General features: G+C 44.4%; 3 protein-coding genes across 3 annotated transcripts; 1 reads left to right on the top strand and 2 right to left on the bottom strand.

The window, feature by feature from the left end:
• Positions 1-6,529: 6,529 nt before the first annotated feature.
• On the bottom strand, positions 6,530-6,808 carry GLAREA_01431 (uncharacterized protein; the record flags this gene model as incomplete). The annotated part of the gene is made up of 1 exon (XM_008088647.1): positions 6,530-6,808. The coding sequence occupies one exon, from the start codon at positions 6,806-6,808 to the stop codon at positions 6,530-6,532; it is 279 nt and encodes a 92-aa protein (XP_008086838.1).
• A 454-nt stretch (positions 6,809-7,262) lies between these two features.
• Positions 7,263-9,151, bottom strand: GLAREA_01430 (uncharacterized protein; the record flags this gene model as incomplete). The annotated part of the gene is made up of 2 exons (XM_008088646.1): positions 7,263-8,046; positions 8,103-9,151. 2 exons carry the CDS (start codon positions 9,149-9,151, stop codon positions 7,263-7,265), a joined length of 1,833 nt encoding a protein of 610 aa, XP_008086837.1.
• A 1,407-nt stretch (positions 9,152-10,558) lies between these two features.
• Positions 10,559-12,539, top strand: GLAREA_01429 (uncharacterized protein; the record flags this gene model as incomplete). Its single annotated transcript, XM_008088645.1, has 2 exons — positions 10,559-10,972; positions 11,052-12,539. The coding sequence occupies 2 exons, from the start codon at positions 10,559-10,561 to the stop codon at positions 12,537-12,539; spliced, it is 1,902 nt and encodes a 633-aa protein (XP_008086836.1).
• Positions 12,540-14,195: the final 1,656 nt, after the last annotated feature.

The following is a 14,195-nucleotide window of genomic DNA, read 5'->3' as shown; positions in this document are numbered from 1 at the left end:
TAGAAGACCCACCGGTGTTTATTCATGGGTATACGAAGTAGAACACACCCCAGTACATCCAGAATAATACCAGACCGTCTACGGCATTTCAGAGTTCGCGAGAATGACTTATTGACGACCACCGATTACAGCGTATCTTCGCTGCGGAATCTTCAAATATGCGAATTGACGCGTCATTCACCGGATTACAAGAGTCAATTTTACTTCAGAGCACTAGCACGACTGGTCTCTTGATCCGGATTTAAACTTTGCAAATCCCCACCTCCTACTCGGTAGCTCAACGTTCTGCCAACAGACAAACCCCTTGCAAGTCGTCAAACCATGCCGCAAGAGCGTTCAAATATCCCCAGGTCAGCAGCCTTGTCAAATCACCTAGGTACAGATTGCGGTCCTCTACTACGGCATCAAGTACTCGAGTATCTGTGACAATAATAATCTTCATGGAAAGCATCATCAACAGTTCACAAAAAGAATTCGATTACAACCCTGCAAAGCCACAAGGCTCCAGTCGGAGTATTTCTTTATCTGTCTCCAAGGGTAGTGCAGACAGACGAATCGACCTGTCCTGATAACGATTTTCGCATGCATGTCCGGCTCCATTGACATTCCGAACTGATACCCCTTTTCTCACCACGCGGATGGACCGGACATATATCGAAGCTATTCAAACCCATCAGCGCCTGAGTCTTGAAATATCACTTTCTTGACAAGAAATATCTCAATCTAGCGCCGGCATACTTGAAGATTCGCACATTCTTAATGGTGGTTTATACGAAGTACTTTTGACCTACCTCCCCCTCCAATATGGTGGACACACACAGATAATTTCGACAATGACGTTGGTAAAGCTTTGAAGGTCGCGCAAAACTCGATTCCCCCTGCTACGCGTCGTCAAGGATATCTGAACCCCTACCGCTACGGATTTTCTTCTTCAATATTTCATCCAAGAAATGCGCCCAACGAGCACAGTGGAGTCGCAATTTTGCACATCTTCGCACAGGTTATAATTTGATCAATGTAATAGATAACACTGTAGTCCAGACAACAGAATGCTTCTAGACTTGAGATGCTTTAGAAAAGAGGTATGAATTTAGATTCGTTTGTTCCTGAAAATCTCTGAAGCGAGAGTGGACTGACGTCCAGGGCCAGGTTGATCCGATTCGCACAAGCTAGTGATGCACGCGAGAAGGTTGCACTTTTTCTGGAATTACAGAGCACGAAAGGATATGGTTGGTCCAAGTCCTCGCGTCTCACTTCGGTAATTATTCGATTGTCGATATATAACCCGGACAGCCCCAAAGATTGTGCTATTTTGGTAAAGGGCAACGTTCGATGGGAGGCAAAGAAATAGCGGCTACGCGATCGGTCAACTTACGGTAGAAAATTCAGTTTGCGACACCTATGATACCTTCGCACGATGTGAGCTGCTGCATTTTCGGAATTACACACGACTTCTGAAACGTTCAGCCAGCTCAAGCTTCCAAGCCATGAGGTGGTGAAATCGAAAGTATATGGTGGGGAACCTTTGAGTAACCTCCTCATAATTTTCGTACCTGCAATAACAACAAGCATTTGCCAAGCGCCATTCACATTATTGGCATCTTGTATACCCTCGCCGCATTATCTTGCCAGAAGTACAATATTATATGAAGTCTCTAATGCTGATCCCTGGCATAGATTCAGCGCAGTAGCTATGGAGTTCGAAAAATGCTTCTTCGAGTAAAGCCGAATCCTTCTCCCGGCGCGCAGTCAGCTGTTCGAGATGCAATTGGTCGGAACTTAATCAAACAGTTTTGACTAACTCCAGAAGTTCTTCGTTCTCAACTTCTTGCTCACAAGTGCCAACTTTCAAAGTTCGACATGTATGCCAAGACCGAAACTGAATATCAGAAAGCTAAGAGGCTAGGGTGCAAATTAAAAGGGGTATAAGGATGATCGGCACTTACGAAACCCCGGCTTACCACTCAAGCCGATTGCCACTTCCCCGAGGGGTGTTGATCAATATTGTATTTCCAGCGGTCAGTTCTACGATATTACCGATGACAGCATATCGAGTTGACATGGCGCTCGAAAGACTATAGCAAGTGCCAAGATCTGGAGAAGTCCTCGTACTCGGCTAGCAGGACGGCATGGGAGAGTTGTCTTGCACTTGATATTGCCACCATCGTACGGTACGTCGTGATTTTCTTGTATTATTGGTGAGACTTGTTCTGAAATCTACCTGGCAAAAGCGCAAAAGTCTTTGGTGTGCTTATTGCACAATTAGATTTCAAGGTACGCGCTTAATGGAAGATAGATATAGTCATCGGGCTAGACAAACGGTATCTGGGAAATTTCCATCTTTATTTTTTCCCTACAGAACGAGAGGCTAGAATTGTTGGCAGAGGAAAAGTATCTCATTCAACAGCAACAGTTATTCCGCAATACATCAATTGCCTGCTTGTCTTTAGCAAATGGCACAAGCACTGCATATACGTGCGGTTCCTTAGGTGCACAAGTCAAAACCACAACGTTGCGCAACATGTGCCTCGTTATTTTTATGCCATTGATTTATTTCATACGACGTTTACTTGTTTCAGAGTTACTATTTTCGTGTCAAGATATCGGAGCTTTCAGTTACTCTCAGTAATTGATTTTCCTAGTGTGATCCTTAATTCGGAATTCGCTGCTTGATTTCGCAGTCACCGGGTGGCAAAATCTGAGCCTCATGTGGTTCCGGTATTTGCTGTTTAGATATTTGCATCTTTGGCGCGATCGTCGAGATTCTTTTCTATTATTAGCATGTCTTCTCTTTTACAATTTTCTTGCCACTTTGAACATTTACACATGTTCCTGTTTTGTGGTTATGTTACGCTCAATCAGTGTTGATTTTCAAGGCTGTTGCCCTATCGCAGCTTCAAGTAGAGAAGATCTGCCCTGACAAAAGCGTCAGCCACAGGATCTACATTTAAAGTTAACGAAGATCCGGAGCATTTCTTACATTCTCTTAGAAAGCCGTATCATCGAGCAGAGGCAGATTCGAACATCGTATTATTCATTGTCTGCTTTTAGAAACATGTTGATGAATTACGGGATTGGCGTTTTCAAGATCGAAGAAGACTACCCCTGCACGTCCTCCCTACCATGTTCTCTGGGACCGAATACGCATTCTGACTTTCCTTCAAACTACCAGATCAGGAAGTGTCCTTCTCCTTTCTTCTCCTTCGACCGAATCCAGAAAATAATTGCGATGGATCTGAGTCTAGGGCCAAAAGTCAATCCAATTCGCTTAGCGGACGGAGATGATTCTTAAAACGCGGGATAATGGGACATTGCCATGTTAGTTCGCTACCGAATTCTTCCAATTTCCCATGCACGATTTCCTTGATTTCCAACGGCGGGATGTTTTGTTTCCGAGAAAATTATGATATTGTTCGGTACTTCGTATCCACAACTTCGTGAGGTTCGGATTTGGATATGGGGGCGAATTAACTGCAAAGATGTTTTTGGTCAAATTTTGTTGGATTGAGTTGTTGGGTTTACTTGATACTGCTTTGCACTTTTGATATTCTATGTTGTCGCTGCTGATCAAACATCTATTCTTATTCCACATCCGAAACCCTGTACTTGCCTACTCAAAGTTCTCTACCCACATCCCAAACGCAATTTATCACCATACCACATCTTTCTCAATCCTTGCATCCATGAAAGACCCTTTCTGTTTCCTCTAACCCAAAACAAACACCAAGTGAACATCCCCTATCTCTATCCACAAGCACGGCCACGGCCACCACATCCGAAATCCCATCCCACAATCCCATCCCATTCAACCCTTCCCCATCCGGAACAACTCACAACCGCCATCCAATCTCTCACCCAACCATTCCCATCCAATAGACCCTTCATCCCTTTTCAACCTCGTGGCGTACTACCTACCGGTATGACGGTCCCCAACCTAAAAGGGAAAGAAAGCAATACGAATGCCGTTTCCATTCGAGGTACATATGCTCCGGAAAGTTTTTAAATCTCCGAGAGGCGGTTGGGTGGGAGAGATAGGGACCTATCAAGGGGTGCTTGGCTGATGGGAGAAACGTGGGTTGGGGGTTTGGGTGGTGGAAGGGGGGTCTGCGGTCATAGGGGGCGCGTGGTTGGGGGTTAGGTTGGTTTAGCCGCGAGGGGGTTTGGGGGGTTTAGGGGAGAGATGTTGGTAGGGTGAGTGGTTTTTGGATGAGGCGGAATGCGGTTGGGTTTCGGAATGTTGAGATTCCGTTGAGCGTTTGGGGCTAAGTGCTCGAGTGGGAAGTGATATTACTTGTTGCTGCTGGGCGAGTAGGTGAGGTACGTACAAAGCATGACTTTGCTTCTGGTTGGCTTTGTGAGCAGGCGTACTAACGAGACTCACTTCCTTTGTCAAGTTTCCATACGGACCATACGGAGGTACATGTGGAGTTTCAAGTCATCACTACATTGCGTTAAGCAGGCAGGATGCTGCGAGACTGATAGAATACCTTTTACGGCACACGACCCATGAGCCTCGCCCAAAGACATACAAACACTCAGCGTATCCAAGGAAACGCTATTTACTGTCACGTTTTTATCAAGTTGAATTTACCTATTCAGGGAGGAAGGTAAGCTAGTCATTTGCTAATATCATTACACTTGATGTATCCCATCAATTCGTAGTTCACCGAGGAAGTGTTCCTTTCTTGATACTCAAATGATCTAATGACAAGTGCTAGAGTCGTTAAGAATTTCCAGATGATTGGGAACGTGGAAGTGTTTCAATCAATTCGGCCAGTGCCAATTAATGTGACCAAGCAACTTTTTGCCACGGCAAATATATCCCTAAGACCATTTACGCTGGCTGCTGGGCCATTTCTTTGTTCTGGCTGATCCATCTCCCTAGTATAGCAGCCTCTTCTGTAATAGCTAGTGTAATGAAATGCCACAAATTCTTATTTGAGCCATTGACCTGTTGTTGATTTAGCTCAGAATCTCCAGAAAGCAGAGCTCATTGTGCAACACAAGATATCGAAATGTGAACTCGATGATGGATTTTATCATAACACAGAGATCCGCTCAAAAGTTATTCAGAAGCTCGACGACTGACGTGGAATTAGGATAGCGTGTTAGTCAAAGTTGAAAGAAAGCAGAATTCATCACTACATCTTCGTAAGCGCACTAGAGTCCGTCAGAGGAGGTCAATGGCCCGGCATACATTCCTTGAACCCATCTTCCTTGCTGGAATTGTTCAAGATTATTATATCGAGGTCCTATGAACAAGATATTTCAATCCTATGAGCTCCAGTGCTAGTTTGTAATATTATAATTGAGCAGTCGGAATTTTATTAGCAGCGAAGATTTCACTCGGTATAAGTCAAGTCTCACGAGAAATTTGAATCTACAGTTTTTCACTTACTAATTCAGAGTAAGTAGTCTCGCCACAGTATTTACAAAACCTCAAGCTTAAAAAAAGAAGATATATAAACAACTTTACACAAATCCAAGTATATCGTTTCCTTGCAAGACCTAAAATGTAGATAAACTTCTACATATCACTACCCAAGAAGCGTAGGTATTACAAATAAGTCATTGATACTTACATGTGATTCCAAGTCGCTCTTTTTGTGTTACTGTTTGGGATTAGGCATCTCTGTTGGGTGAGTAAAACTTGAAGAACTAACAATCAAAGTTCGGCGACAGTGTGATATTACAATACGTTTCCCATGTCATGTATCTGTCTTGTTGAATTTTATTATGTCAAGTAGTTTTCCGTTAAAATATTTGGTGTATTGTCTGTCAGTGTACATGAAAAGTTTGGTCGAATTTGTCCCTCTAAAAATTCTGTCACAATATCGTCTTACAGTAGAATACCTAGTTGAATTTCCCCTCAAAAAGCAATTCTCAATCGTCGGTGGACTTGAAAATTTCAGTCGAGTTCTCCTCTCTGTGATATCTGTTGTAAATTCGGCATCCAAAACACACCTAGCAAGGCGAAATTCGTCTTGTAAACCTCTATATCTAAAATCATATAAATCATAAACTCAATGCGTTGATTTGGTGTAATGAAGATTTAAAGGTAGCTAAATCCTTTGTCAGTAACGATTCGCATTAAAGAGCAAATTTGCTTTGTTTTCCCTTTTTGGTACCCTCGTGGTGGACAAAATAAGTGATAGTCGAAACACTATGTTTCTTCGACTAAGTTGACGAAATATCGTATATTTAGTGGATTGATTTGGAACATTCACATATTCCGTCAATTCTTTTGAGTAAATAAGACTTCTTAAGCTCTATTCAAAGTCGACCTATTCAGTCCAGGATTAGTGGATAGGTGACTGACACGCATCTTCTTCCTCCGCGAGGTACCCTTACGTCACACTTGCAAAGTGAGATTGGATAGCTTTCAAAATCGACAAGGCATGTTCATTTTAGGTCGTGGTTTACAGTGCTGTAAGAGATATTTGACAAGTTGCTTTGTCTTGGATGTTGTATCCAAAAGAGTTCACAAACGAAACCCCTGTAATTCCCTCCGTGACCTGCTGTCAACACTTCAAGTCGGCCTCTCTACCTTTTTTTCGTAGTTTCCGGATAGAAATTTCAACACCCGACTTGATTTTCCGCTTTTGGTCTTCTTGAGTTTTCCAGTTTCCAGGCTATTAACAACTGGTGTGGAGGATTCACCTACTTCGACTTCTCCTCTAGTCCTGTCAGACCTTTCTTCCTGCGTAGGTATGACGGGCTTCTCCTGCTCATGCGCTGTTGTGTGACTATATGGAAAAGCCGACTTAGAATCTCTCGAATCCAGTTCTGGAATGAGCCACATGTGCATCGTGATTGACCAGCCTGGTTCGATCATTCGCTCCTAAATCCGAGGGAGGATAATTTCTCCATTGGGGCCTATCAGATCATAATGACCATCAGATACATGAGTTCCGACACCCTCAACATTTACGAAAGCGTACCTGATCAATTCTTCCATAACCTAAAGGTTATGAGTATTTTAACGTTTTGTGATTGATAGGAGAACGTAACTTACAGGCCATGTTGCACACAAAATGAATGGGAACCTGAATTTTTGACCTACACAATCTGTAAATATCAATGGTACCCGTCCATCTCAGGTCTCAGTTTACAGTACTTGTAACATGTATATGATTATTTGTTTTCTCTTGGCTTTGTATCTTACAAGAGTCCTTGAATAAGCCTAATAATTCCCTAAGCGGGTTGCGATTAACACTTTAATTGACCACTCTACTTTTGTTTCATGTCTACAGTTAGGAAATCTAAGATTCTTCCTTCTGCCCTGCCTTTGCCCTTATTTGATCTGAAATGCTGGCGGTGGATGCGTCACTGCCGGAATAGCCTGTCTGCCTGGCGTTTCCACTCCCTAATCCGTAAGTCTCGACGCAGATTGGCGACTTGCCATGTATCAAGTCTTTACTCCATGAGGGAAGCCAGCTTGGACTTGAGGCGTCAGACAGAGGATTGGTTGATTGTACCAGTGACTCTCTATCACTCCAAATTTGGGAAGATTTCGAACGCCAGTCGAGGATAGTTGGACGATCACCATCTGAAGGCTGTAAAACTTTTTGGCTGTTGTTGGAGTTGGAATTTTGCTCGTCAGTGCAACCACGTGGAATGGCAAATAATGCCAGCTGCTCCATGTGCGCACCAACATGCTTGACATATTGTTCAGGTGTAACACAGAATTGTTCCCCTGGGAGGAGTTGCGGATTCGACTCCCTCAAAGCTTGCTCCCAATCATTGCAAAGAGGACACTCGGGCGGAATTTTCGTAGATAACGATTGCTGGCTCATGTCAAGAATCGTAGGTAAATGAGCGGCAGCGTCCTCACCCAAACGGGATTCGTGTTCGCATCTCAGGTGTTCTTCATACTGTGTTGCTGACTCGAATGTAAGACTCTGCAACGAACAAAAAGTGCATTTCCAGTTTCGGCGGTGTTCCTTAAGCTCATGCGAGAACCAGCTATCGTGGTCTGGGAACAATCCCGCTTCACAATCGTCAAATGTGCATACATATGGTCTTATATCAGACCAGACGTGCTTCCTGATAAGTCAAGATATTAGCGTGTAAGTCTGTGAGGGCTTGTAGAAAATACTCACTTCCAGTACTTTTGAGACTTTCGAGTCTGAGTTTGCCAACAATAGGGGCATTCGAAAAAAGGCGCCTTTTGACAGATGCTATCGATGTGGGCAACATGTAGGCGTTTATGATCGGGATCCTGGCCAGTGGAGGTTGCATAAGATGTTTGGGAACGAGTTTCTTCCACAAGATGATCCTCTATTATGGCATCGTTCGTTGGCATCAGTGTCGAGGCTTGTGTATCGGCCTTTGTACTGGTGGGTTTTGCCAGTGATGACGGGAAATTAAATGAGTTGTTCAGTTGCGATGCTCGTACTCCAAGGGTTTCTGATTGAGGATCCTCCCCTTGTGGATCGGCTGCCGTCTTAGATCGATGTTCTCGGCAATACCAAAGATACATTCGTCTCTGGGTGATTGCTTTGCCAAGTCGAGTAGCTAGCCACTCTTTGGCAGCAGATTTCAGGGCGGGGAATTTTTGGTACACGTGATTGATGTCAAATGTTTCGTCAACAGGAAATCGAATAGTTGCAGCCGCTGACGCTTTGGCATACATATCGCGGCCAGAACTCTGTTGAATGGTTGCCGAAAATCGAAACAAATTGTGAATCACATCATCTATTGCCCTGACGATCTCGTTGATTTCAGACAGCTCATCGTCAACCTCATCATGTTGGTAGTCATCTCCATCATCCGATAATGCTTCTGCAGTACGGTTTTTTGACTCTCCCGAAGCGATCGAGCAAGCTATAGATGTATGAGCATGGTATCTACAACGTGATTTGAAGGTGTTTTTGGTTGACTCGCCTTCCTCCAGGGACTCTGCCAACTCGTCCAAGAGGTCTGAGATTCGCTTGCTGACCCGGACATTCTCGCGCAACCTAATATCTATCGATGTCTTCATAGTATTGGGATGAAAAGCGCCGATATTACCAGCCCATAACTTGTACCGCCCAAGAAGATCCGTCATCTGCAACTGGTATTTGTCTTCTAGTAAATTCTCTGGATGCTCTAAAAAGCGCCCGAAAAGTTGCAGACACCTTGCCGCTCTCGACGCCAGTTGCGAGTCCATTGCTGTTGAAAATATAACAAAAGGCTGTGGCATACTATGATGCTAAGCTGGGGTCGAGAGCTTATATGTGAGATGAGGAATGGCATTACGACATCCGGTCGCAGCTCGGCATGGTCGGGGGGAGTCACATGGTCTTAGAATTACAACCGGCGCAGGCGCGATTACCATATTAGGCAATGGGGCCCAGGCTTCTAACCACGCCGAGCTTTTCTTAACTCCCCAATCGTGTTAAGGTCTATAAGGGTCTCTGGTAGAACACTTTCGTCGATTACAGGCTTTAGCAAGTTGGGAACAGCCTCCTATTAGATCAGAATCCTCGGTAAACAGTTCTGAAATTTTCGGATTCTCTATCGACCTTAACACGGCTCGTAAAGAGCAACATAACTAACAGGAACCTCCTGTATATTCCGTTACCTTAAGAGTTAAGAGGAATTGAAAAGTTGTAATTGTTATCTCATGTAATTCAAAGCCAACCCTCGTAATTTGCTGAAAACGTTCGACGAAATGTGTGATATTTTGTCAACTTACTAGAATAAATATTCGTGCTTGGATTGCCAATTATTTTGTCCACTACGAGCACGCTTAGGGAGCTCGCGGAGGATAAAATAAGTGGCAGTCGAACTAGAACAGTTCTTCGACTAAGTTGACGAAATATCGTAATTTAGTGTATTATTTTAGGACATTATAACTATTTTGTTAACGATTTTTAAGTAAATAAGACTTATTAAGCTCTATTAATGTAGACTTATTATTTATTCTATAATTTATAGGTAGATAAATATTACTTATTTTATTCTTTATAAGAGAAGTTAACGTAAGCTATTTACTTAAGAACAGATATAAGATAGAAAACGACTAAAATAATTAGTAGTCGAAATATAAGATTTTCTTAAATTAGTCAAAGAAATATCGTATATTTAGTGATCCGACTTGACACACTATTATATATTCCGTCAATCATTTCAAGTAAATAAGAGCACCGTATGCCTATTCGAAGTCTACTTATTTAGTTTAAAGATTAGTAGGTAGATGACTGACACTTATCTTGTCACCCACAAGCCGCCCAAGTATTCTGTGTGCGGACAGAAGTATAAAGATCCCAAGAGCATAGATATCAAGGAGGACCAGTATTATGTAAGTTTGAGGTTGACCCGACTTTGTTGGAGTTACACCTGAATTATTGATACATATGGTTCTGCACGCTGCCATTCCAATCCAAGGTGCACAAGAGGTTGAGTATGCCTTCCTCCTTAACGGGCAACGCAGGAAGGCACACTCAACCTGAAGATTACAGCCTTCAGCCTTGTGCAGCGACCATCCCAAGACGACATCCCATCCTGCATTCGTTCAATCATACACGCCATCCATCCAATCTCATCAACAACCTCAATCTACTTCAAAGCTGAAATGACTGGGGTAGAGGCGGCTGGGCTAGCCTTAGGGGCAATCCCCCTGCTGTTGTCAGCGCTTGATCACTGTCGACAAACAGCAGATGTACTCAAGACATGGTGGAAGGTCAAAGTTGATTACCGTAAATGCATGCATGATCTCACCTATTATACGGATGAATTAAAGAGCCACCTGGAGGAACTGCTTCTTCCAATGATCGCTGATGATAAGAAGCTCAAGCAATTGCTGGATGAGCCAGGAGGAGCGGCCTGGTCCGATCCCGAATTGGAAGCTGCACTGCAGCGAAGAATGCCGTCAAGATATGAGTCGTATGTCAATACAATCCACCTGATATGTGATCTCATGGAAAAGCTGGACAAAGCGCTTGGAACAAACAATTTGGAATTCCAGACTTACGTATCTGAAGACCCAGTAAGTTGCAGCCCAATCAACAGGGGACACATATAGTAGGTATATATGAAGGTGTAGACATAACTGACTGTGGTCGCAGACTTCCAGTGCAAACGGCATGCCACGACGAACTCTCGCACGGCTAGCACCTATAACACTAAGTTCAAACAATTTGAGAGCACAGCCTCAAAGACTCCGACATGCTCTTAACAGATCTGTGAGAGAAGAGCTCTTCAAGAGATTTGGTGAATACAACTCCCGCTTAGGGAATATACTCGGAGCATCAGACCGAGTCTCGGGCTTGATTGAAGCGCAACCTGCGGAAACGAATGCTTTGGAAAGAAGCTTGAGCAAGATTTGGTATCATGGGAATGAGATATACAGGCTGTTGGTAAAGGCATTCCCATGCCAATGTGAGCCTCCGCATCAGGCAAATATGCTTTTGCAGCATGCATCTCTTCCAACAGTTACTTTTCAAATGATTTTCGGGTACAAAGCACAGTTGTCAACGCGACAAGTTCCCTGGACCTGGCAACTGACAAGCATTAGTCTGATGGATGAGTCGATGAATGCTCCCGGAACACGAGATCCAGCTAGCCCAGCAGAGCCACTACCGAATGTAAACCAGAAAGACAACCCGAAGTCTAGGCTCGGGACTTTATCCAAATACTTCAAAAGCAAGATACCAAGACCCTCAACGAAGATTAAGAGTGCCCCAGCTATTGAGAGCATTGATCCCACTGGTTCAAATGCTAGGAATCTTTCAGAGCGAGCACAAGTAGCTTTTTCGAGAGGAGAAATTAACGACGGCTTAGCCAACCCGTCGCATGAAGAGATTACCAATTTGTGCGAAAAGATATGCTCGTGTTCGGCCGACCTCAGACCTTACGGCATTTTGTCAGAAGAATCCAACCGATACATTATCCAGCCACTTAACAAGTCACACAACGACCCTCTGAAACAGGTGACACTTGAAGGTCTTCTCTCGACCAAATCTAAACGGCCACTGAACAGGACAGAGCGTTTCAAAATTGCTTACATCCTCGCCTCGTCCTACCTACAATTTTCCTCAACGCCCTGGCTCAGAACAAAATGGAGCAAACGAGATGTAATCTTCTTCTATGATCACGAAAATGAAGACGGTATTTGCATCGATCACCCATATGTCTCCAAAACTCTCTTGGGTAGACCGTCAAACGTAAAAGAGCTTTCGGGAATAAACACTACAAGCACTATCGCTTTCCGGAATGGGATACGTAGTCTGGCTGTGATCTTGCTTGAGCTTTGCTTTGGTCAATGCATCGAGGATACGGCAGATTGGAAACATCTGTTTGGGAATTTGAAGAGATGTGATGAGCAATTGAAAGAGCGTTTATGCTATAGCGTGGCAGATAATTGGAGCGGCCGTGTGCTTGGCGAGGCAGGGCCAGAGTACATGGGCGCAGTAAATTGGTGCCTGCACCATGTATTCTACGGCGGTGCCGACGAGAAAGATGGTGCCTGGCGGGAAGATATGCTTCGAAGGGTGGTGGGTCCTCTGAGGGTCTGTCATGGCTATCTCTGCGGCACTGCTCAGGTCGGATTTTAATGAATATCAATCACATGAACACCCCTGACACTCCCAATGATTCCAATGTTTCAAAGAAAATATGCAGCCTCTGGACACGTAATCAAAACAACACTTTTTTCTGCCCTGTATCTCCAAAATCTCGACGACGAGTACGATGTGGAGTGCATGATTCCCGACGATTAGCCTCGCTCCATATTTGACGACAGTGAGTGACACTTTGTCCTGACGAAGGCTAGTATGCCGTGCACGGTACTTGCGCTCCTAGATGATGTTTCGGCAGCGGATGTTGTACATTGAGACGCTGGACTGAACAGGGGTATCGTCTCTGATAGGTCAGAGTCTCACAGATGATTGATGTAGTGATAGTATTGAGCCTCAGAAAATATAGTGAAATTCCGGGCTAGGTAGCATTCATTCGACTAAAGAGGTTTGCTACTCGCTTGACCTGACCGACAACTATCTGCAGTGACAAATTAGTAGCTATCCGTCCCCAGTATAAGAATAGGAAGACTTATCCCCCGTTAAGGAGGGGCTGCCTCCTAAGAGACAGCCCAGGACTACCCGACCACTAGGCATGTCCTCAATGTTTCAAGCCCTCGCACCCAAAGCTAGTCAAGTTCGTAGTCTAGAACATAGCGACTAAAGCCGTTGCCAAAAGTCCAAACAAACACTTCAGCACTGGACAGGTAAACAAGCACTAAGCTTTGACACCAACACAGGATGGGTCCCACCTGGCAGGCTATCATTGTTCCTCGGAGAATATAGCAGAAGCTTGAGCACATGTCAGCACCAGGATCAAAGCGACGAAACTCACCACCACATCGTGCTGATCGCACCCAAGCAACTCATATGTCTATGTTTTGTACTTTGATAACCAGTATGTTTGAGCTCAGTAAAGGCGCTGATTCGAGATCCAACGGCAGACCGGACGGCCAGATAAATCCAAGCAAGCTAGCTTGATGTTCCCCTGTGTGAGAAGCAGTACCCTCTGAGATTGGTTTTATGTTTCCTCTGTAAACACAGGGCAGAATACGGACAAAATACATCAACAAAAGCCGCTGGACATCCATGCATGGGAGCAACGAAGCACCACAAGGCAACAAGGAACTGTATCTCATTACGGTAACGAGAGACGATGTGCTGGCGTCCTCCATCACACTAGGACTGGGCCTAGGGGAGGAAGTTAATGCGGCTGGTAGAGACCTCGCAGAAGCGACAATGCCGTTGGCTGAGGCCGTGGCACAGGCTTTGTGACCTTACTGCGCCTGTGAAAGCGAGTATAGTTGAGAGAGGGTAGATACAACGCCCTTCGATGGCTGAGAGTAACCGACGAACAGGATGCAGAAAGATACTATGTCTCCTCAAAACAGGATCGAGGGATCTCATCTTTGTAGACTCAACAATCTAAGACATCAAGTGAGGTTGTAAGGCTCCGGAGCATAACAACTAGTCATTGTCAGTGCGGTTGCACTGACGGACATTCCTTTGCCTGGTGCTTCTGTTTGTGGGCTGTCGAAAGCTCGCTACAAATGCTAATGCAAGTGATTCCGACGAGCGCGATCAACACCATGAGACATCCCCGAAGAGAAGTGCAAGCAACTGCAATAGGATATCTGTTTGTAGACAATCCTGCAAGAGGAAGTTGTGCTCAGCCTCCAGCTCCTCACAAGATTC

This window comes from Glarea lozoyensis (assembly GCF_000409485.1).
Source record: "Glarea lozoyensis ATCC 20868 chromosome Unknown GLAREA7, whole genome shotgun sequence".
Taxonomy (NCBI): Eukaryota; Fungi; Ascomycota; class Leotiomycetes; order Helotiales; family Helotiaceae; genus Glarea; species Glarea lozoyensis.
Note: the sequence above shows the minus strand (reverse complement) of the source record. Positions and strands in the feature narration are given on the sequence as shown.